Source organism: Thermobia domestica, chromosome 4 (genome assembly GCF_964235325.1).
Source record: "Thermobia domestica chromosome 4, izTheDome1.hap1.1, whole genome shotgun sequence".
Lineage (NCBI taxonomy): Eukaryota > Metazoa > Arthropoda > Insecta > Zygentoma > Lepismatidae > Thermobia > Thermobia domestica.
This window is the reverse complement of record NC_137457.1, coordinates 99025706-99051893: the sequence shown is the minus strand read 5'-3', so window position 1 is coordinate 99051893 and position 26188 is coordinate 99025706. Positions and strand designations below refer to the sequence as shown.

At 35.7% G+C, this 26188-nt stretch overlaps 1 protein-coding gene across 2 annotated transcripts in view; it reads right to left on the bottom strand.

Annotated features, from left to right (window-relative positions):
• Positions 1-26188, bottom strand: part of LOC145683338 (trypsin-1-like) — a 245934-nt gene that overhangs the window by 102663 nt on the left and 117083 nt on the right. For both annotated transcript variants that reach the window (XM_081754681.1, XM_081754682.1), the window contains exon 2: positions 24083-24196. In XM_081754681.1, the coding sequence (XP_081610807.1) occupies positions 24083-24196 (114 nt within the window). The remainder of the gene's footprint in view (positions 1-24082; positions 24197-26188) is intronic.

Genomic DNA, 26188 nt, shown 5'->3' with positions numbered 1-26188 from the left:
AAAATTAATGTAAAAACTACGGTCTAATTTACATTAATTATGACTACAAATAACAATAATTTAGTCTCACAATATTTTCCACTGCTATACGCTTGACTTGGCTTGGCTGGATGGATGGAAAACGGAGAAGCGTATTATCCCGGATTTCGTGATTATTCGGTTATTTCCGGGAGCGCTCCGAATCACCAGCGATAATGAAACATAACTTGCTTCCCACAGCTGTCTGCGCTTGAAACAAACAACTTCTTTGCGTTCTTATTACATACATTCATGAAACTATTATGTAATCTATTTTTATACGTAATTATTACTTAAATACAATAGCGAGGGTAGGTGGGACGGGAACTATGACAATGCATTAACTAATAGCATACTTCACCATGACAATGGTTTAATTATACCAACTGAGAATCGAACCCACAGCAATCACCATGACAATCTTGGCTATATTAACTGCGACCGCAAACTGGGAATCGAACTCCAGCACTCCACCATGCCAATGCATTAACTAATAGGAACTAGAATCGCGTGCTGTATTCGAACCCAAAGCGTCTGCACCATGACATTACAATATTAATTTTAACTACAAATTTCAGGGACTTTCATGACTATTTTTAATTGTGTGTAAAAGTGTAAATGAAGGTGTAAAATCAGATATTTATACTTTAGCCAGATCGAAACACGCATATCGAACAATGCACTGACTTGAAAGCAACACATACCTCTTGGATTCTGGTCTGCTTGACCTCTGATGCTGGTCCTCAATTATCTCTCTCCTTGTCCTGCAGGCTGAGAGGTATCTGATGGTATCACCACGATGTGGGTCGATGGTTCGAGTCACTGACAGGACTTAGAGTACCCGCTGTATACATTTGAATTTCTACTCTAGACGAGCGTAACCACTAATTTACGTGACGTATTTAACTTATAATATTCGTCTGTTAAAATTCATGTGACTTTAGACTAGTCACACTAAACCGATGATGACCATCCAACTGCTCTTTCCGAAAACTCCCTCCAGAAAACTCTCCAGACAACTGTCTGACTACCCTCTGTCAACTCTTACCACTCTCAGTCAACTCTCTCCCGAGAACCCTGGTCCTTCTGGTTTTGTTGAATTTCCTCTCGATCGGAATTCGCCGTTGCTGCACGACGTCAGAAGCGTGTGCTCTTTTTCTCCAGGAAACCAGGTTGTTTCCTCATTGTGATCAACAACTAGCAATCATTGAAATGCTTCGTCTCACGATTCATGGCAATTCTGACATACCCGTGAAAATGGCTGATGTTGACAATCATTTTACAAATGCACTTACATTGGATTTTATTGATTCTTCACATTCAAACATTTATGAGGTTTTATTCCTTAATTACCAGACATTAAACAATTCGCTAAAACAGTGTTCTAAATAACTTGTTACATAAGATTATGAAAGTAGTGACTGCTACATTTCTGAAATATGTTATACATATAATAATCGTTTCCGTATTCTTTTATTATTCTACAATCCTAACCCAAAATATAAATCTTTAATAAAAATGAAATTAATAAAATATACTTAAAAATGACTTTGAAATATGGGCTCTGCCACACTACATTGATCTTATTCTAACGATGATGTAAGTATTTTTTATATTTATATTTATACTTACAATCATTATTGCTGAGTTAGTTTATCACTTCTCGGCTCATATTAATAATTTTTTTCATTATTTCTTACGTGAGATGAATCCTTATGAGAACCTTTATGCTCATCCGCAGTAACCTTTATGCTCATCTCGTAAAGCAAATTCACAAACTAGACTGTTAAAGGAAAAATTATATTATATTATTATCTTATTTTATTTGAACATCATTAAACTCATTATGCAGAATCTATAGAATGCTTGGTGAAGAATTTTGGTGGATTCAGCATTCTGATTTACGAGTAGTGTTTCTAACTGGCCGGTATTTCACCGGCCTGGCCGGGATAATTGCTGTGATTTTGATTAAGACCGGTGACCGGTACAAACTTCATATTAGCTCCCTTCTGGTGGTATTTTGGAATCTGCAATCCAGAATATAACATTAAACATCCACATTTTTCAACAGTTCTGTTACAAACACAAATTTCCATTGTATTATACATTATCGATTTTTTTAAAATCTATGACAGTTTTGTTATTTATTTAACATAAGAAATTTGATAACACTTATATTCTATTGTGTTAGACTTTTATTTATTGAGAGTAGAAAATTACTTTTAAAGCAATTTCCTTTGTTTGAAGTGTAAGTTTATAGAGTAAGTTTCATTTTATGAATCAACTATTGTTACGTAAAGATTATATCTAGTATTATTCATCTGTTGCGTTAATTTTAAAGAAGTGACAATTACTGGTAAATACAATAACGATCAATACAGTCTTCAGTTTCTCATTTGTACAGAGAATTTTAAGGGTGTGCCGGTAACTTTGTTTTCCTGCGTTGGCAACCTATTAAGGAGGTTTTGTTTCAACTCTGCTACGTAATGGCTCCGTATTGATACTCCACATGCAAATAAGTATGTAAAGCTACGATACGTAGCGGTTTCATAAAATTTGTCCCGGTGTGCAGAAATATTCCTTCTTCTCCTGTTTTTCTATTTATTACATATCAAAAGTTCTGAAAAGATAACATAATCGACATATTCCTTTTGCTTTCGATTCCGACAATACTATAGGAACAATTCCATTCTAATTTTTATTATTATTCCAATTGCTGCTTCCCTGGATATAACATGCAATGTTTAAATGCTCTTAACTTGCACTCTTATCACCAAAAGTAAGAATGTATACCCCGAGGTGGCAACAAATTTTTGTGACGTTGTAGACCAGCCCCGAAACATTTTTTTCTGCTTCAGAAAACTCTTATGCAAATTGCTTTATCTTAGTTCGCATTTCAGGTTAACAAAAATAAATCAGTCCATTGAAATTTGGAAACCACTTCATAAATTAGGATTTTTTCTTTATAGTCATGTAGGGCGTGTGAGGTGGTATGTGTAATAATATTGAAAATATAATTTTAGCGTAAATATTGTATGTTCACTGATTGCGTTTATATTGTATAACAGCTTCATGCTTCTACAATAATTTTTAGCACTGTTGATTAAGTATGGACAATATTAATACATTATTTTAAGTTGTGTAATTAGTGAGATGCTGTAGTAAAATTCGAAAGACAAAATTAATACAAAATCCAATATTTACTACTAATTTGTAAGATGTCCCGTTTTTTTATGTTTTCAAAAAATATGGTAGCCGCAAAGTATGCTAAACCATACAAAATAAATTGTACTGTAAATTGTACCCCTCTGATAGTGCTCTCAAACGGGTCGGGTTTCTGGTCGCGTCAGCTCTGGTCGGGTTGTCACATTCTTCACTTATTTTGAAATACTATAAGGAGTTTTGTTGTAGAATTAAATTCGAAGTTAGTGAATGAATGATAATTGTGAGTAATTGTAGCTGAAATAGTAATAAAATTTTAATTTAACCGTATATTAACTAATTGGCATTGTAATTGTAATTAATATTACGACTGTTTTTTTTAAACTTCTGCCTTTTTAATGTCTAGTTAAATGTCACATTAAGTGAAATTGAAAGGAAATATTTAGTTAACATCCCACGTTACGCACGAACGCTAAGAGAGACAGTGATGATGAGAAATAATTGAAGTGCTTGAATGAAGAAAGTGGGAGGAAATGAGAGAACACCGAGAAAACCCATGCGCACGGTGTTTGTCCACCAGAAAACTTATCTGGTGCGAGCTGGAATCAATACCCATGGACCTTTGAGTCAAACATCTGCCTTTGGGCAGGACAATCATTATTATTATTATTATTATTATTATTATTATTATTATTATTATTATTATTATTATTATTATTATTATTATTATTATTACTTTAAGAATGACCAAGAAAGTACCGCCGGATTTTCGCCAACACTTTTGAACATTGATATGTAACCTAAGTCGTACCTGGAATATCAAAAATAGTCTCCATCAGCATTGACGACCTTCTGCCAACGTTCTGGAAGGCTGTGGGTTCCATCGTAGTCGAATTGGGTGGGATGTGAATCGATAGAAGTATCAAGTGCATTGAACCTCTACTAGCGATTTGAACTGGCAGTCTCTAAGGTGATTGTCCAAGGAATGGAACAGGTGATAATCGGATGGTACAATGTCCGTGGAATTTTGCGGATCCAATAGTATTTCCCATCCAAATCGTAGAATGGTGTCCCGGGTCATCTTAGCCACAGGAGGACCCCTTTGCGATTCAGAAGTGCTGGATCCAGAGTGTAACAGTACACAGTTGCATTGATGCTCTAACCAGCTGGTAGCAGTTCCCGATGGACGATGCCGCGAGCAGTCCACAAAATGTACAAGAAAAACTTTTTCTAGTGTAGTGCCTGCTTGGGCTGTTTTTTAACCGGTTCATGGGATGCTAACCAACGATGACAGCGCCGTGGAGCTTCGTACAGGATCCACTTCCCATCACATGTCAACACTCTGTCCAGAAATTGCTCCTTCCTCAGACGAGACACCAAAGAAACACAGGTCTCTGCTCGCGTTGCTTTCTGGCCCCAAGTCAAATCATGTAGGACACATCAACGCAAATTGCAGGGCTTCCCAAGTTGATGGTGGTGGCGCCGAATGGTTTCTCCACTAACACTGAATTGTAGTACTAGTTCCTCACATGTCTGTCTTGGCCTGAATTGCTGCTTGAAGAACTTTATTTTGAGAATTGTTTGTCTTCCGGCACGTGGTGCGTCTTCGAGTACTTCGTTACCGCCCTTAGACCGTCCTACCGCTGCACTCTACGCGTAGTCACGACACCCTCAGCAGAGACCTGTCATATCTTCCGCCCCGCGGAGCAGCGTTTTACCCCAGTTTGAACTCGTACAGCAAACAAGCCCATATGATGCTCTGTGAAGGTCCCATGTTCACTCTCCTTACACGCGTTCACGGTGTATCTGAACAGCCACAACCAGGTAGTATGTTGGATATACTTACTAGTGTTGCTCTCGAGATCAGGTTCGGGGTATTCTCGTCTCGAAAATGTGTCGTGAAGGAGTCTCGTCTCGAAAAGTACATATGTTTCTATTGAAAGAGCTCTGTCTTTTCTCCTACCCCTTCATGAAAATTCTGTCTCGTCTCGTCCAACAACTGACCTTCGCCTTATCTCCGTTCGCATTCAACTCACGGTGTGAGGGCCAATTGAACACACACCTCCACAAAAAGAGACAGAACTTTCTTGGTCACCTTCAGATTATTATTATTATTATTATATTTATTATTATTATTATTATTATTATTATTATTATTATTATTATTATTATTATTATTATTATTATTATTGCTGTGGTAGCGATTTGACTTTCTCGTAACTAAGTTACTCGCTGATTTTATATAACTTTGCAAATATCTTCTAGATAAATTAATAAAGAAAAATTGGAAGGTAATTCCTTACAGATTGATATTTCAGTGCAATTAGTTTCTTATGATTCTATCAGACAGCAACGCTGTTTTAAATAGAAAATTCGGAATGTTAACATAATGAAATTTTTGTTTATTACACAGCAAAAAATATTAAAAGAAGTTCTATATACATTCTTTACTAGAAAATCATGTTGTCTTACTAGAAAATCACAAATTTTATTTTGATTTTCGAACTTGATTGCCTAAATTTTAACCTTGGAAATTTGGATGTAGAGGAAAATAGAGAAGGTTAGCAGGATAGAGAGGAAAACGAATTATGAAATGCTGAAAAAATGCAAGAGACGAGAGCAATATTGGACGATATAGGGAAGCCAAAAATGGATGGATCACAAGTTTCGATGTTGCTAAGGGATTGCATTCTGAGAGATGTAGTAAGGGGGTGATATCAGGAGAGCGAGAGTGTGTAAGAACGTTGCAATTGATAGATTGTAATAAGGAGGGTGGTACATTATGTTGGGTTACGAGGAAGTTATTAGCGGGAACTCGCAAAAATTTAAGCTTCTTACCTAGTTCAAGGAAACTGGCCTGTCATAAATGGCAGAACACTGAGGAGGAGGAGGATGAGGATAATTATACTACAAATAAAGCATCCGAAACAATGGTTTTTGCATACGAATTGGCCAGGATTTTTTTCTGGTGGCAGCTTTATAAGGTTCTAGTTCTCTCAAACTGGTCAGATTTTAGGTCAGGGTCAGTTGTTGGGTCACTCGAGTCGGTTGTTGGGTTAGGTCACATCGGGTCGGGTCACTCGGGTCACTTCGGGTCGGGCCAATAGGGCCAGCTCGGGTCGGTTTGTCGGGTCGAGTCAATCAGGTCGGATTGTCGGGTCGGGTTGTCGGGTCGGGTTACAGGTCGGATCATCGGGTCGGGTCACTCAATTCGGGTCACAGGTCAGGTCGGGTTGGTCTTCAACACATATATATTTATCACGAAAATTACAATATATCACGGTTTATACCTCATTGGACTTTATACACCATGTCGCAATTTTTGTGTGAGGGAATTTCTATAGGGATTTTGTTTGAATTTGATGGAGTGTAGATTCATGCGTAGGTGTGTGTGACACCTTACAGGATACAAGATGCCGACGAAGTGTGTTAATCAACCGGACAATTTCTGTTATTTATGTGGGGAGCTGATATTTAAATCGCAACGACCATGTTTTACTCCACTTGTGAGGAATTGTTGCCAGTTATATTTTGGTTGCTCTGTAGGAGACCAAGATAAGAATTTCGCTCCTCACTACATTTGTTGTACTTGCGTGAAACGTTTGACTGGGTGGGCAAATGGTGGACGAAACATGAACTTCGCAGTACCGATTATCTGTAGGGAAACAAAATATCATTCTTCAGACTGCTACTTTTGTATGACACAGATGAAAGAAATAACCAGTAAATCTAACCACACAGTACAGTACCCTAATTTGCCATAAGCAATTAGGCCAGTTCCACACAGCGCAGAATTACCTGTACCAGTACCTTCTCCTCATCTTACTGTAAATAAGGATTACGTACTTGAGGCAACTACTGAAGTTCCAAATGAAGAAGATGATCCTACTTATATAGGAAGCACATCTATATTGGATCCCTATCTAATAACTCAGGGTGAACTAAATGACCTCGTACGGGATTTAAAACTGTCCAAGATACAGAGAGAACTTCTTGCTTCTAGACTTAAAGGCTGGAATATGCTCCATGGTGACACTAAAGTGTGTATTTTTCGAAAAATTCATACAGAGTTTCAAAACTATTATTCTCAGGCACATGACTTCACAATGGCAACAAATTTCCTTCAGTGCCTTTGGCTTATGCAAATAATATGAAGGAAACGTATGAAAACATCTAAATAGTGTTAGAAAGAATTCAGTATGTGAAATACATGTGGACCGTTTGCTGTGATTTAAAAGTCATTTCTATGTTAATGGGTTTGCAGCTTGGTTATATTGCATATTGTTGTTTCCTCTGCGAATGGGGAGCAGAAACAAAGCGGAACATTACATCAAGAAGGAATGGCTACTGCATGTATTAACTCCTGGACAGAAGAATGCTGTTTATTTCTCACTGGTGAGCCCTGATTAGATAATTCTACGTCCTCTTCACATAAAGTTGGGGCTCTTCAAAAACATTGTTAAGGCAATGGACAAAAGTAATGTAGGATTTTGTTACATCAAGGAAAAATTTCCTCGGGTTAGTGACCCTATAGATTTTTGTAGACCACCAAATAGGATATTTGATTCGTGACCAAAAATGTGAGGATCTTTTAACTCTGGTTGAGAAAGCACCTTGGTGTACATTTAAATGTTAAACAGAGAATTTTATAGGAAATAAGAAAGCCCAAATTACCGTGAAATTGTAAGTGCTTTCCTGCAATCACTCAAAGAAATGGGCTGCAAAATGTCCCTTAAAGTGCACTTTCTAGACTCCCACTTGCATTTCTTTCCTGAAAACCTTGATGCTGTTAGTGATGAGTATGGGGAACGTTTTCATCAGGACATTTCCTCCATGAAGAAGAGATACCAGTGAGATTGGAGTTCAAAAAAGCTAGCTGATTACAGTTGGACACTCATAAGAGATGTTCCAGAAACCAAACACAGAAGAAAGTCGACAACTAAAACATAATAGTTGAGGTAAGTAAGTGTTCATTTATTAAGAAGATATCACTCAATTCGCATGTATTATTTATTAAGTTGATTCAAAATGGTGACACGGTGTATACATAATTGAAAATATGTTTTATTTCAAATCCAATGAGATATAAACCGTGCTTATATTGTAATTTTCGTGGAAGTTATATGTGATTTTATCTGCACTAATGAATATGGTAAAATGAACAGTACACAAGCATATTTTTTATATAAAATGTTTATTTCTCATGAAAGAATAATGCTATTCTTATGAAACTTAGAGGGCTTACTAAGTATAAATCAAGCTAACACACACTATAATTCGTGCATGTATATGCCTAAGGTACCCAACCTACAGGTATGAAAATGGTAAAAAAGAACAGGTAATTTGAGGTGATTTATCCCGAAAATCCCTCTGTCACGGGAAAACTGAACAAGTTGGAGAAAAACGGACTGCATATTCGAATTCTACGTGAAAAGCCCTATTAGAATCTGGTATTTTCTTTCGTGTGCCAGAGAAAAAGATTTTTTGTCGACTAGTGTAATAGGTACGATTTTCAATCTCAGCAACCATTATTCAATCTAGCAACCGTTTACGTTGATCTCTAAACAGCCAAAACTGTAACACATAGCTGCAGCCCCACCGCCTTTCTTACTTTCTACGTTAAGTATCAAAAAACGTTAAAACATGATACACTGGTTTAATATTTGAAATGAGAAGTCGAAATAAAACCTTTCATATCTCTAACTTTGAGCAATCCCAAGATATATAAATTACAATAATTACAATCCCAATCCCTTTTCTTCAATTCTAGGTCAAATATTATAAATACTCACATCCGTATATTATTTAGTGCAAACGAATATTTTACCTACACATTTCTTCAAAAACGGTGTATAAACGATTGCGACGATTTGTGATCCAATCGAACATGGTGGTGTAGCACTTAGACAGTTCCCCTTTCTTTTCCATATGTCAACGCACGTGATAGCGCAGAAACAAAACTTTCGCCTGCGCATTACTGTACAAACGATGTGCAAATAATTGAGATAGATTGCTTTTGAATCGGACGTGGTGCTACCAATTAGGCGGCCAATACTTTGTTATCGTTTTGGCGTGCCCCTAATTGTGTACAAACGAAAATTTCGCTTGCAAATTTCTGTACAAAGACGTAGAAACAAGTGCAACAGTTAGTGGTTGAATTCGACATGGTGAAGGGGCTATCAATTAGATAGTCCCCACTTTGTTTTTGTTCTAGCGGCGCACCTAAATGTGTACAAACGAAAATTTCACCTGCCCATATTTGTAGGAACGATGTACAAACGATTACGATAGATTGTGATTGAATTGGAGATGTTAGGGGACTACCATTTAGACAGCCCCCAGATTGTTTTCATTCAGGCGGCGCCCCTAATTGTGTACTTTCTTTCGTAGCAATTGATATTGCTAATGTTTAGTACTGATAACACTTTTTGTCTTTGTGTATTGGTTTTATTCTTGTCTTTATTTTGAAAGAGAAGAATATCCGAAAATATGCTACCAAAATTCCTCTTATTCTGATTATAAACCATTTACAATTAGTAAAGAATAAGAATTGAACGTTCCGACGTAGCTGCAAAAATTAAAAAAAAAACATGGAAGTGGACGGGTTTGAACTTATACTCATGGTTATTAAAAATACAATCTCTACTTGACTTACACCTCTCCACCACGTTTCTACGTTAGCAGGTAACAGGCTTGTGTTTAAGTTAGGCTGGTCAATATGTTTTGCAAACAGGCTCGGTTTAACTCTGACGCAGCACAGGGGCGAGAAGGGAGAAAGGAGCAAAGCACTTTGGTCTCTCCCTTTGTGTGTCTATTTATCTATCTATCTGTATATACATAACGCTATTTGTGAATGCCATAACCACCCTAATTTTCAGCGGATTGAGACTAAACTTGGCACAAACAATTTTGAATGAGTTCGTTAACCAGAATAATCGGATGAAAATTTTCAAAATGGCGGCTCTTCATACTCTAAAAATGTTCCAAGGGAATCAAATTTCGCCCATAAATAGGTATTCAGAAAGTTTGAGTAACTTTTACTCTTTTACTGAAATATTTTTGTGCAGGGACTTATCCTCTTTTATTGAAATATTGGACACGATTAATCGCCTAAAGAAGGGTCAAGCCCTTTCGATACGGTCAGCCTTTTTTTGCAGGAGGAAGGATATTTTCCTATTGGAACAAGATGATTGTTAGTGATGATTTGAAATTATACATTAAAAGTGAAGTAACTTTTGAAGCGTGTTATTTGAAAGAATAATATAATAAATGTGCTTTCCCCTAACACAGAGAACTGTAAATCATGTATTTCGAGTTCGGGAGCGTGATTGTGAGGAGTGTTATTTGATTTGGGAAGGTAGGCAACATTAGTGGTAAGTAAAACAACAACAACAACAACAACAACAACAACAACAACAGTAATATTAATAATAATAATAATAATAATAATAATAATAATAATAATAATAATAATAAAAGTTGTTTGTGGCAAGGCAATGACTTCCTCAATTCTTCTTCAAACGTAATGACTGTAACGCCATATCTCCCTTACAAACAAAATATTAGCAATTTATATCGAGAGAACAGGCGATGATAGTTGGATGGGACCAACGTTAGACACCATAAGGCGGATCGAAAAATTCAGAAGAGAGGGGGGCGCTATCCAGCCTTACTTATTTCCACATAATAATATAAAATTATATTGTCGAAATATACACAAGAATTAGCTATTAATATTTCATATTATTATTATTATTATTATTATTATTATCGACAGCGTCTTTTTATGACGTGTGCATGTTTGACATGAAACCAGAGAGAAGATTAATCATTCGTAGAAAGAATAAGAATAGCCAGTTACTTTAACAGTGAAGGACGGCGAAAAATACGAAAGAAGTGACTACCATTAGCGAAAAGAAACAATACTTTAACTCAAATGTATAAAAAATCAAGCCGAGATAGATTCGAACACGCATAGACGGCGCGAAAAGCGCAGTGTTTCAGTAACTTACTTGTTGCTAATTTTTTTGCTTCACTCGTTTAACTTGCTTTTTCTAATAACCTATAACGACAGTGACACGAACACAGAAACATCGAGAATAGTTAAAAATCATAAATGCTCTCACGCCGGGAATCGAACCCGGGACACCATTCATCAAAGACGCACGTGCTAGTCTCTCACACAGTTCGTATTCCATTGGAGACTGCAAGTGGATAATTTTGAGACCATGTCTCATTGGTTATATTTTTCACTGTTTCATATTCAGTAAGAATTTGGACAATAACTTTATTATCTACTTGAATAGGTAAATTAAAGACTCTTACCCTGGTAATATTTTCCATTGCGTTGACAAGTTTGACAAAAGAGGTACTACCGTCACTATGTTTAAATGGTACTGTAGGTTCGAGCTTACTTAACACTTTTTCAAAAATGGCATTAGTATTATATCACAAAAACAGCATAGTCATCAGAGTGAAGTTGGAGCGGAATAATGTCATGGCAGTACTCTTTAACCCGTAACTGGAAGGATGATTTTTATTACATAATTGGAAGTATGTGTCTGATAGCCACGGAACGCGAAAAACCTTGGTTCCTTTGGCGAAGCATTTCATAAATTTATTCTTATAACTGTGTGTGCATCAGCTCGATTCACTGAAACATTCAGGGTTGCCAGCACAGCAAAAGAAAAAGTCCTGCCTGTCTGTCAGACACACACTTCCAGTTAAGGGTTAAATAAACTTTCGATCCATTTATTAAAGCAATGAGTGACGGGTGATTATTACGGTTTTCCTTGTCAAATACACATTTGATGGTATTTTTTTCTAACGATCTGAGACATCGTAATACTTTACAATATATAGTCACTTACACAAATAAACCACACGTAGTAGTGAATTTAAGCACGTCAAACTACGAACAAACACTGCACCGGGCAACACATCCTACCGCTAGTACAGTTTAACAGCAACCCTCCTCTGGACCAGCGAGGAGGGCACCACTCACCCCCTGTGTCGTTAGGGATTACGACAACTGTATTACCAGCTATCATTTCTATGGGTTGTATACTATGAACACATGCTCCTTCTTTGCTGGAAGAGTTTAACCTACATTCTATGTAATACATGCTCTTCATATAATGTAATAAAAGGATCATGGTGGGAATAAGAAAAGAACATTTCTTAGACAAAACGGAAACTATTGGCATCAGAAATATTATCTAGGAGGCATGCGCAGTAACTTACTGTTTAGTTCAATAAACGAAGAAAGGGGTATAAAAAGTAAACATGTCGCGTCAACGAAATCGACCAGAGTTGACACAGGAGGAAGCAGATGTGTAGTAATACAACAACGTGGTTAAATTGATAATTCGTTCTGTATCCTGTAGTAGATCGTATCACAACTTTACGAGAGAGCGGAGAAAGACTTACTAACGCTTTCATATAGTAAGCTTTAGTAACCTGATCATATAGACACAAATGGATGTAACTGTGAGTACTACAACTTGGATTTAACGAAAGCCGTTTAGATATTGAGTGGTTTGCAGGATTGTTTAAGACACAACACCATTCTTCATACCTCAGCTTCCAGTAGCTGGATACATGCAATGTCTGGTTAGATACTGAAATTCCTGTCGGATTTTAATACATGATGTATTGCAGGAAACAAAATGCTTTGCATTACTTGTTTGTTTGTAGACAGCTACTAGCTTAGTGTTCTGAAAGGTTGTGTATAAACTACGGATGGCCAATTCCGGAATTTTTACTTTCCGGACTCCCGAAAGTAAAACAGGACAAATTCCGGAATTTGGAAAATTCCGATTTTGGAATAATTCCGGAATTCGGAAAAATTCGGAATTTAGAAATTTCTGATTTCGTTAACATTCCGGAATCCTGAATTCGGAGTCTCTCACGATTCCGGAATTTTCTATATTCCGGATTCTTTCCGAGATCCCGAATTCTTCTGAACTTCGGAGTTCAACTGAATTCCATAATTATCCGAAATCCGAAAAGTGAAAGTTCCGCTTCCGAAAAATGATTTTATTTTGGTTAATATGAGTCGTGGCGGAAATAAGTCTTTGATGATGTAATGGCGACTGCTTTGAAAGAAATGAAGGGTATAGGAATTAAATCTGCCTTATCTGTAGTTTCGTGTGGAGAAAAAAAACTTGTGAACCAACGGCTTAAGAACTACGCAGGTTATTAATGTAAACTTTGCCGAAGTCATAAAAGAAATACAAAAGACATTTTCAGTCGAAGAAATATAACACACAAGTTTGCAAGCCGAGACAAAGAAACAGACTACCTATCCAGACTAAAGACGAATCGTTTACCGCGTAGCGATCGCGGTTCAGTGGTGAAGGTGCTTGTTCGAATCCACGTCGCACATTTTTTTTTTACTTTAGGATTTTTGATGGCGATTGATCGGCGATGACATAGTTTTATTATATTCAGATATTTGAATACTTTGATGTTTCAATACTTCAACTATCAAATCTTCTGGAATAATAATAGTAATAATAATAAACTAATAATTATTATTATAATCTCGTTGAAGATTGAAAGCTAGGAGCTAATTATCGCTCAGGCCATACCTTTACAAGCAGAAAAGTTACATTTGGAAATAATATTTCGGTTTGGTTTAATGTTGCACACGAGAAGAGGAATTTCTCATCTCGTTTCTAAAACTAACAAAATGACATGAGAATTAATATTTTACAATCGAGACGGGAGAAGGCTAACCCAAAATTTTCGTTTTTCTTTGAAGATGACAAAGTATCGTATACCTTTCCCGTCTTGTCTCGATTCATGAAATAGTGTATGTCCATTCTTTAAGTAACAATCGATCTGTAGACTGAATCTCATAAGCTATATCGTTACATTCTATTTCAGAGCTCATTGATTTATGGTCTGTGTAGGTATTTTTGTAGCAAAGCCCTTATATTTACCTGTATCATAAAAATTAGTTTATTATATGCATTACTGTAGCGTGATATTCAGTTATATTTATTACAGTTATTTTTATTAAAACATACAATAGAATACTATCTACATGAACGCTAAACTTCAGTGGAACGCTCTAGTTTAAAATTTTGGTAGTTGTAGAGGTGTGTCATCAAGGTACGGAACCCTTTCCCCTAAATCTCTACTTTTAAGTAAGTTTTGCCAAATTTTTGGGCAAGTTTAAAACTTTATATTACATTATTATTATTATTATTATTATTATTATTGTTATTATTATTATTATTATTATTATTATTATTATTATTATTATATCAACACTGTGTGTAATCTCGAACCGAAGCGAGAAGTCAGCCGAGCCAACAGCTCACCCAACCGAGCCGATTTCGGCCATCTGCTTAGTTGAGCTGAGTCGAACCGTGCCGACGGACTAGTTTCCACTTAGCTGGCTCGAACCGGTTCACATGAGCCGAGTAGGTGACCCATCCTAACGAGGAAAGCTCGAGCCATCGTCTCAATTGAGCCGAGTCAATGGCTCGTTCCAACTGAGCCGGCTCATGTCATCGGCTCAATTGGGCCGAGCTGATTGCTCATCTCAACCGAGCCGACTCGAGCTGTTCGCTTAGTTGATACGATCCGAGCCGGTTGATATCACTATCCGGGTTGGTCTTCTGCTTGGGCTCAAGGATTCGACCTGCAGGTCTCAGCCTTGATTTCAAGAACTACAGTATATATTTATATTGTTGATTACGATACTTGAGGCTGTCTCGTAATAATAAAAGAAACTCTTGTCCGCTCGTTATCTAGACAAGACGAGATACACTAAAATTGCCCCACGAGATGCACTGAAATTACGTGACGAGAGGCACCTCTCTCGTGAGCAAAACTAAAAGTATTCCACATTACTGCTTACATTTCCCATGGTTTTCGCTTTCCAGTTTAATCAGGCCATTATTTCAAAACGAGTTAAAACGAGCTGAAAGACCGAGCGAGCCATTATCAAACTCGACTCATCTCGAAACTCGACCTCGAAAACAGCGACTTGGCTCGGAACTCAACTCAAGAAAATTACATTTGAATCACTCGAATTGTACTAGAGTCGAGTCGAATTTTGGCTCGACTCGTGCTCATTCCTATTCGTATTTGTATTTTACGTTTCTACTTCAACAATTTCTACTTTTTGTTCTCCCTTTACCTGCTGTTTCTGGATTTCTCTTTCGGTGTCGTCCTTTATTTACACCATTCACTATTCTTAATCCCAGCTTGTGACCCGCTTCAATGTCTTATTCAGTTTAGGCTTTTTTCCTTACCTTCACTACACATGTGATTGATTTAATTATCACTTTCCGCGCAGGACCGATGAAAAATTATTATTATTATTATTATTATTATTATTATTATTATTATTATTATTATTATTATTATTATTATTATTATTATTATACTATTGAACTTGCACGGCGAAATTACTGTATAAAACGATATCATTTCTGTAATTTTACTCCATTGTGTGTTATTTAGTTTATTAATGGGGACTAAATTGTCTCCAGATCATCGAATAAATTAACTTCGGCATGCACTTTGGTGGAAATATCATTACAGGAACATTACCGGTTCGTTCCAAACATCAGGGCTGAACTTAGCAATATTCAGCTTATGATGTTGCATGAGAAGATAATGTAGGGGTGAAGAGCTGGACTTGTGAGTAATAGAGCTAATCAAATCCTTTTCAAGTTACTTTATTTATAAAGTAATCGTGAAGAATCAAAGAGTGACTTCTTATACTAAATGAGCAATCCTTAAGAAAGTAGACGCAAACGCTCTTGTATCATGATAGAGACGATTTATGCATGTTAATTGGGAAAGGGCAAGGAAATTACTAGGACATTCGAAACACTTCGTTCATCTGCAGTATGCACTTTTTAATTTATCGTTCTAAGGAAAACAAACACCACACCATTTGTTATCGTTAAACTAACTTTGGCTAGCGCAATCGGTGGAATATGATGGTCTCTGTAATAGGCACATTTCTGAAGTAGTTTACCTATTGTAGAGATTCATATGTGTGAAATTCGGAAAAATTTCGTTTCGTCGATTACCGCACTCAGATTCATACATCTGATTCGATATACTTGCTTCCTCATTTTCATTGTATCACTTCTCTAATAAATGTCAGTGGAATTTTTACCAAGTTTTCACTTAACATCTCAAACGGGTAATACGCTCTATTTTACCACCTCTCACGTGCTGTATGCAATATTAAAAAATCATCCTACTTGTAGTGGATTCGAACTTAAGTCCTTTGTATTTTCAATCTAGCGCCTTAGCCACTACATTTCTGTGCTCTAACCATCTAGAATATGAGAATTAAATCAATAGAGAGGAAACAGACGAAAAGAAAGTAGAAATGGTCGAAGTGTGAACATAAAATACAAATGCGAATATATATTACAACAACTAAACGTTTGCCAAGCAATGATCTTCGTGTAGTGGTTAAGACGCTAGATTACAAATCCAAAGGACGGCGGTTGTAATTGCTTCAAGGAGTATATATATATATATATATATATATATATATATATATATATATATATATATATTAGTTTTTTAAATAATGCATAGAGCACATGAGAGGTGGTGAAAGAGACTGTATTACAAGTTTAATACGTTAAGTGAAAAATAGTTTAAAATTTCGGTGAAATTTATTAGAGAAGTGAAACCATGAAAATTAGGAAGAAGGTATATTTAATAAGGGGTATGTAACACGGTGGTAATCTCAAAAACTGCACATTTTCCCGAATTTCGCACATATGAGTCTCCACGATAGGCAATTTTTTTCAGAAATGTGCCTATTGCAGAGACCATCTTGCCTGAAATGCCGTAAAATTTCTATGCAATTTTGCACTTTGTCTATCATCACCTCTGAAACGAAAAGAGAGAGAGAGAGAGAAAGAGATACATGTTCCCGGTACTGGGAGTGAGGTGCTTGCATTCAAATCAATGAGTTGACAAATAGACGCTTACAAAATGAGAATGCGGAATACAAACAACTATAAAACACCAAAGTGATAATTGCAAGCATTATACCTAAGGTTCTGGAACCATGACGGTCAATGAAACATGGTCCGATGTCGGATGTGGAGAAATAATGAGATAATGAAATAAAAACATAACTTTAGTAAATAAATTATTATGATCGACTAGACACAACATGATTGCCTGTTTCTTCACCTCATTTTAATTGTCTGATTTTAGCGATGCGAGACGAAGCCTGTGTCTCGTTTCGTGGCTATCCCAGTGTCATCTCGTGTTTCCGAAACGAGACAAATTGTTATCTACTCTCCTTTTGTCTAAAATTTTTCGTAACCCTCGTAATAATAGAAGTAAAATTAAAAGCCATGGGACTTCGAAATGTAACGAAGTTTACAAGTTAGAATTGATAATCGTACAAGAAAGGGCTATGGAATGCTTTCGAGTCATTTAAAACGCGATGAGTCCAGACAAGGACGTCACGTCTCATGTCGGAAAACGAGACGAGACAGACGCTTTGTCTCGTCTCATCTCGGATTTAGCAAAGCCTATATTGTCTCGCCCATGCTGAATTGGAAACATCTCACCATAATTCAAGTAGGCCTTGTGTCAAGTGAGACATGTGGGTCAAGATGTGTAAGTCGGTTAGTGGGTCGTGGGTCAACAGGATGTGACCCACTACAATCCACCACCCACCGTTACCCGCCATAAACCAGCGATCAACCATAACCTACAGACTCAGTACGACCCATCGACCCACTCTCCTTAGTGCATTGTATATAGCATCCTCTCAACAGTGGTGAATCTGTCTACGTTTTACTTTTAGGATCTCTATTTATTTTTTATTTTTTAGCACTTGTTTCTATTTACTTACCTGAGATGACTATATCTTACAAGGAAAAAGTAGACTTAGTTAAATCAGCTTTCGCGAGGTAGTAGTGCATATTTAAAGTGTTAATATTACAAACTGGGAGAGCGCAATAACCAGAAATAGCCTAGAAAATGCGTCTTAAAGTTTCGACTCGCCGTATATATGATAAGACGCCTAAAATTACCAAGTGTTGGTGTGGCAGAGTGTGGAGCATTCACGATTCAAGCATAAAGGATAGCGAGGTCGATTCCCGCTCGAGTCAATTTGTGTTTGCTTTTAGAACTAAAGTAGTCATTTATACGGCAAGTAAAATATTAATTCACCAAATGTTTATATGCATGAAACAATAGGAATTTTTAAATCGGTTGTAAAACTTTTCAATGTTTTATGTGAACTAGATACAAATATATAACCTATTTCGTAAAGTCGTTAAATGAAAAATGTTCTTGGCGATTCGTGTCTATATCTGTGGACAGAGTGCGAATTGCAAGGATGATAATTCGGACATCTCTTTTGGCTATATCATTCATCCAGTATTCTCTAGCGGATTTCCCCTCATCCCCCTTGCAATTCGCAAATTGTTGGAAGATATAGACACGAAACTTTGGACACAACGACTGTGGTAAATGTAATACAGCTAGTGATATCAATATATTTATGAAATAGGTTATATTTTCTATCTAGTTTACATAAAACGTTGAACAGTTTTATAACTGATTTGAAAATAACTCTCCTTTAGAATATATGAACATATAGGTAATTAACATTGTAGTTATAAATGACTACTTTATTGGAAAAAAGCAAAAACAAGTTGACTCGAGCGGGAATCGAACGTTGTACCCTTTACATGCGAGTCTTGAATGATCAACACTCTGCCACACCGCCAAGTGATAATTTTATTCTCGTACAATATATACGGCAAGTGGAAACTTTAAGACGCTTTTTGTAGGCTATTTCTGGCTATTGCGCTCTCCCAGTTTAAATGTGCACTACTACCTCGTGAAAGATGGCCCCTAAGTTCATTTAACAAAGTCTGCCCTGTCTTGTTAGATATCCTCATCTCAGGTAAGTAAATAGATACAAATGCAAAAGAAGAAGAAGAAGAAAATGGAGATCCTAAAAGTAAAATGTAGATAAATTCACCACTCTTCAGAGGGTGCTATATACAATGGCTGGATTGCAGTGGGTGTCGTCCTGTTGACCCACGGCCCACGATCTACTTCATCTCTGGTGAGAGGCGTGCAATTCAGCATGGGCGAGACAATATAGGCTTTGTTAAATCCGTGACGAGTCGAGACAAAGCGTCTGTCTTGTTTCGTTTTCATTGCGAGACATGACAGGTACTTGTCTGGACTCGTCGCGTTTTAAATGCCTAGAAAGCATTCTACTCTTGCCCGATTATCAATTCTAACTTGCAAACTTTGTAACATTTCGAAGCCGCATTGCTTCTAATTTTACTCTATTATTTTGAGATTTCTGAAAGAAAATTAGACGAAAGGAGACTAGATAACAATTTGTTTCGTTTCGGAAACAAGAGATACCCGGGGCGGATCTAGAAGGTAAAAACTGGGGGCTGCCTGAATTTAGACTATGATAAAATATATCATGAAATTACTATAAATTTTCAAAACTATATAAATAATAGTTTAAATTATTATCGTTAATCTGAAAGTGGGGAGACCTAGGCCCCCCGCCTCCGAGCTTGATCTGCCACTGCACAAGACGAAACACAGGCTATTTCTCGCCTCTCTAAACCGAGGCATTTTCACATGAGGATTCGAAACAGGCAACCATGTTGTGACTAGCGCATCACAACCATTCCTTATATAAAATTCTGTTTTCCCATCATTATCCAGTTATTTCTCGAAATCTTTCCTCGGATCATCTTTTTTTCATTGACCATCATTGTTTCATTCACTAACTTGTGTTCATAAGTGTAATTAAAAAATCATTCTATTTTCTACAGTTTTCATTCCTTGGTCAGTCTGCGGTTTTCGTTCTACTACCTGTGAAGTGGAATTAACACATGATAGGTTATAATGGTGTTGTGAATGTCTGTTACGTGTCTAATTGTTTGAAAACAGTATATTCAGACAATAGATATTATATGAGGATAATTGCATTCATCTATTACTACTTAACTGTCTATGTATGGTATATCTATAAGTGTAGTGTTCTACGTTTCCCTTCGTAGAACGAAGTTGTTTGAAGGCTCTGGATTAAGTGTAATGGAATTGTATAATAGTCTAAGCATGTAACTTTGACGGGGAAATGGAAGTTAGAACTACAGCATGAAGTGTGGAAAGAGGGATCTTTCTCTTTTCTCTCTTGAATTGTCTGTAATGTATTGCTTGTTCCGTTCATTGTATTGCTATCGCTGCTTCCTTCAGGCGTTATTCAGCATGCCTCAGTGGCTAGCCTCTGCATAGCAAAAATCACGAGTGTAATGTGTATGATTCACTGTGTAACGCAGTTTAGCAATAGCTTCACTTTGTCGTTAACAAATATAGTGTTTTTGCTGTCTTGAGTAGCAATAATACTGGTTGTGGAAAAAAAAACTGAATACGAATCTGCTAAAAGTCTACTTATATAGTTTAATATTGTAGTCTCAATATGGTTCCTCATCCCAAAACTTGTGATTGTTTTCACAGGACACATTTGGGGAGAGGGGAGTTGTATAAATCACAATATTTTGGCATTCGGGATATTAGTGATATGTTGTTCGGATCTTGGAACCTTAAGTGATAACGCTTGCAATTATTACTTTGTTGTTTTATGGCTGTTTATATTCGGCATTCTTATTATGTAAGTGTCCATTTGTCATCTCGTTGATTTGAATGGAAACACCACACTCTCAGTTCCGGGACCATCTCTCTTTTGTCTCTCTCTCTCTCTCTCTGCAATACGCACATTTCTGAAGAAATTTGCCTATCGTAGAGACTCACATGGGCGAAATTTGGGAACATTTCTAGTTTATCCGGTAACCACACTCTGATACAACCCCTGATTAAAGATACTTGCTTTCTCATTTTCAGGGTCTCACTTCTCTAATAAATTTCATCAAAATTTTTAACTCGTTTGCACTTAACATATTAAACGGGTAATACGCTCTCTTTTACCACCTTTCATGTGCAGTATGCATTATTTGAAGAAAATAATAAAATATACTACCTGGAGCAGAATCGAACCGCCGTTCTTTGGATTTCTAATCTTGCGCCTTAACCACTACACCAAGATCGTTGCTTGGTAAACGCTTAGTTGTTGGCATATTTGTTGTATTTGTATTTTATGTTCCCACTTCGACAATTTATAATCTTATTTCTCCGTTTAGCTGTGGTTTCTCGCTTTCTCTTTCGGTGTCGCCTTTTATTTACACTATGCACTATTCGTAGCTTTAGGCCCTCTGCAATGTCTTATTCAGATTAGACATATCTTCTTGTCCCTCATTAAACATTTGTTTGATTTAATTCTCATACTCTTCATGGATGGAGCGCATGAATGCCAGACTCAAAAAAAGAGGTGTACATTTACTTTCCTGACAGATAATACAAACTAAACTGTTAATAATGGGAATGATATGATTACTTCGACATAAGTAACAAGTACAAGATATCACAGATAAATAACAAAATAATTGCTATAATAAAGGTTGAGATTAAAATCGCTATTACAGAAGAGTTTTTTGATATAAGAAGTATGATGTTCTATATAAAATCACCAGAAATGGATAAACGGATCTAACAGACAAAGATTTTAAAGGCAAGTTCGATAAGAAAATATATTGATAAAAAGCGAAAAGTATTAAGAAAAGTGTTGTGTATGAAGAACTACATTTAGTGAATGTAAAGACTGTTTATTCACTAAAGAAAGATGAGGAAGATGAATTTAATTAGAATTTATAAGCATAATATATAGAATAGAAGTAAATAAGTTAGCATTAAGTTGTAAAGATGATAAACAATGTGTTTTAAAAGATGGAATAAATACTCTGAAATGGGAACCTTATAATATAGAAGAGTTGTATATGTAGTTGTAGATGTATATATAAGTATACTTTATGGGTTCAAGTATAAAGTTATGCACTATAACTTAGTAAAGTACTACGGTCAATGAGGGATGCGCTAGAAGTTATAGTACACTATGGTCAGTGAGGGTTGCATTGGAGGGTGTGCTAGAAGTAACTTTCTACTGCTTACAATACTACTGATTTATAATACTATTTATTTCCTCCCTTCTTGAAGCGAAGTTGTGGAAATACATATTGCTGACCAATAGATTATCCAGCATTAGCATGAACTTGAAACGAATGCATTATCTGCAGTGAGTGGAGACGTACTCAAAATCTTCCTTTTGAAACAAATTTTAAAACACTTCTTTCTTCATTATTCGAAACATCTCGTCATTTTGACTAATTTATATATTTTACTCCGAATGGAGGGAGGCGCGTGCCCCATTTCACATTTTGGATCCCCACTGGGTGATACCCTATCAAGTGTTACTGCAACATTTAAATAGCTGGCTGCCTAGTCAAAGTTTTGCATAATGATTAAGAGTGTTCCACGCCAACCCGAAAATAAGACGAAAATTAGTCCGGTTTGAAACCTAGTGGAAACATATAAACCTATCTTGTGCTCCCTAATTATTTCAAGAAATATAAGAAATGACATAATTCTACCTCTAAGCTATAAAAGCAGCGTAGAAAAATTTTCTCTCTTTCCGTCACAATCACACTGATTAAAATTGTAACCCTCCATACTAAAGTAATCATTCATAATTAAATGTTTTACAATTTTGAAAAAAACATATAAAAGAATTTCTTTCGAGAGCACTCCTTCTCAACTCAGTGTAAGAAATATATTTTACGGGATAAAATCATGTAAAAATGTGTATTGATATATATAATCTAGTGGCTGAAATGCCTGGAGCAGGGGCGGGTATGAGTAAATCGATGATGAATTAATCCAAGGTCCAGTAAAACTAATTATGCCATTGCAATATTTAAATTTTGTTGCATAGCTAATATCATCTGTTGTGTTTATAGGAACATTGAACTAGGAAAATATATATAATATGCCATGTAATGAGCTATTCTTAAATGTGTTGTACAAAAATATCGTTTGAAAAGAGTTTCAATATTTCCATTAAGTCATTCCATATACCAGTCAATAATGCGGACATACCGTTTTCTATACAGTGGCTACCACCTGTTTCTGATACTCTCCAAAGTAGCAGAAATTTATATCATAACATTACACTAATTGCTTCTAATTTGAATTATTCCAATGAATGTCTGCTAAAACCTAAGTATAACGAAAATACTGTCTCTGTACAAAGCAGAGGCAAGAAATACCATTGGTGTTTTACAAAAGATATCGGGATACAACAAAATATTAGAAGTACAATACTAACTGTCAGATATATCATAAAAATATTAGTAGTTTGATCATGTTTGAGTAAGTTTTAGAAGCTTACTCATATATTAAGGTAAACAAAATATCGTTATAAATGGTAAATTATTATTATTATTATTATTATTATTATTATTACTATTATTACTAGTAGTAGTAAATTAGACACAGTTACTGGAGTGGAAGAAAAGGAACATAACTTGTAATAAAATTTGCTTCAACTGGTACACACTACATTTGACTACAAAAAGTCCTTTTCAAGGCACTTTAAATTTACTATTTTTTCCTACACTCTTGTAAGAATGACTAAATAGTTTTGTATTACCGTTGTTAATTCAAATAGCTATAAAACAGGAAATAAATCAACCTAAGTTATAAATTAATAATCTGAGTGAACCCACCCGAAAATATTGACGTTCTATTTTTGAGTCATATAATTGCAATAAAATACGAATATAGAGCAGGTGCTTTCTTTTATATTAACATATAGTTAATAGTTAATAGTTAATAGTTTTATATTAACAGAGATAACTGTAAATAATTGTCATAAAATTTGATATCAGTTGCATAATATTTTTTCCAATATAAAATTCAAAGTATACGAGTTAAAATACAAAGTGTTAATGTTATTTACCGATGTACGGCCCCAACCGGTCAGGTATAAAAGAGTCCCATCCTCTAATTCGTCTGCTGGTGTAGGTAATATAACAGGTTGAACATCTTCATTGAATTCCAATGGCTCCGTTAACTGAAATGTATTTAATTTTATATATACATATAATTGATATATAACACATATATCACACACAATATATATATATATTAACATTTAATGCCATAGTTATTTTTAGATATATCTGACGTAGACAAAAACTGTGCTCAAGGTCTCTTAATACGTCAATGAACTAATGCGCTGCAAGTTTTAATAACTTAATTCAAAAATCAGGGGGTGTTAAGATACGTGTTAGAATCAAATTTTCTATGAATAATGCATAGAGTAACTGAACTGATAAACATAAAAAAGATTGAAGTGAGGTCTTCAAAAGCCTGTGGAAAGACATTTCACTGAATTTCTCAATAAATTTGTCTCTGGAACACATTTTACAATATCAAATAGCAACTTAGGTCGACACATACCTCAATCTTGATATCTTGGAAATAAAATATATTTAGTATAAAATAATTTTTCAATTTGGGGATAATTTACAGATGGACATCATAAATTGTTTTTTTAGACTTAAACATACGCTGTCCTCAATAGGAAGGCGGTAGATTGGTGATAGGTCAATGTAATATATTTGAATTCCATACTGATAACATAAGAAACAATAGATTCATTTTTCTTTTTTTGTAAAAGAACACATGACTGGTTTGTCAAACACGAAATTAGCAACAATATTTTATTTGCTACGCTTAGATACAAGTTATGTGAGATATTTGCACCTATTAGGCTGTTGCTTACACTTGGTGTGTTATAAGTAAATGGACGTTTTGGATAAACTGTACTGTACAGTGTAGTTTTTCACATTTTTCTGACAACTTGGTTTCCCTGGTATGTGTTCTTTTTACTGAAAAAAATAAAAGAAATAATAGTGTATACGGAAGGAAGCTCCTAGGTGAATGTCATTATCAGATTTAGTCTCTTCATTTTTCTCATCCTGATGGACATAATTCTGTAATTTGCAACAATTACATCTCATGCAGCATCTCTACTGCAATAGATGAACATTCAGGTTGAAAATTCGAAAACCCTCACTAGCCGTATTTGGGGTTGAATATAAAATAAATTCTAACAACACATCCAAGGAAAAAGTAAGTAGAATTGGTCAACAATGCTTTACCGCTAGCTATACCCAGTGTATAACCTCAACGCCGAATGGAATGTAACGCTTTCCTCAGCCAACACAATACTGAACTGGCATGTTTTACGCATGCAAGCAGCAACATCATTATACTTCATCCACATGTTTCCCAGGAAGAATGTAGATCTCGGACAAATTCCGTGTACGTATAACTAGTAAGATTCCCGCCTAAGAAATACAGTCCAATGTCATGGTCAAACAGAATAGTACGCTTCAAATTTAAAGAGTATCTTGTCTCATTCGGAAGTAGGACTTAAAAATGTCTATAATGAATAATATTTATTTTCACCTATTATGTAATTTTAAAAGTTTCATCAGTGTTGAAAAATATATTGCATGATCTCTCTCTCCCTTTCTCTCTCTTACCTTTCATTCCAATCATCAAAAATATTACTCTCTAGTTTGTGAATTGCTTAAAGAGAGTTAATTATGTATTCTGATAAATCCTCAATTCAATTTTCGTCAAATATATCACTGTAGGATTATTTACTACGTTCATTTTGTAACTGAGTTTTCTAGAACTTACATGATAGTTTACATTTCAAACTAAAACTGTCCTGTTTCTCGTTCTGCCTTTATCCAGTGTGATCGCGATTAGAAAATCGTCCCACGATGGTACATTTCTGATAACAAAACATAGAGACCCAATCACAGACTAAGCCCAAAATGTGAGCCTTCTTCCATGAAAGTTCCATAAGATCTCCACAGATGAAATTGCAGTTTTTTACTAATTTTATATAGACACTATCAGCAAAGCATGCATATAGTGCAGGGACACGGGGAATATAACATTGCTCCTCTATCTGTATATGTGCTATCCTTTTTACCTGGTTACGGCTTGGTGGAGTTAAATTTTGTCAATTATTAAATGTGCAATG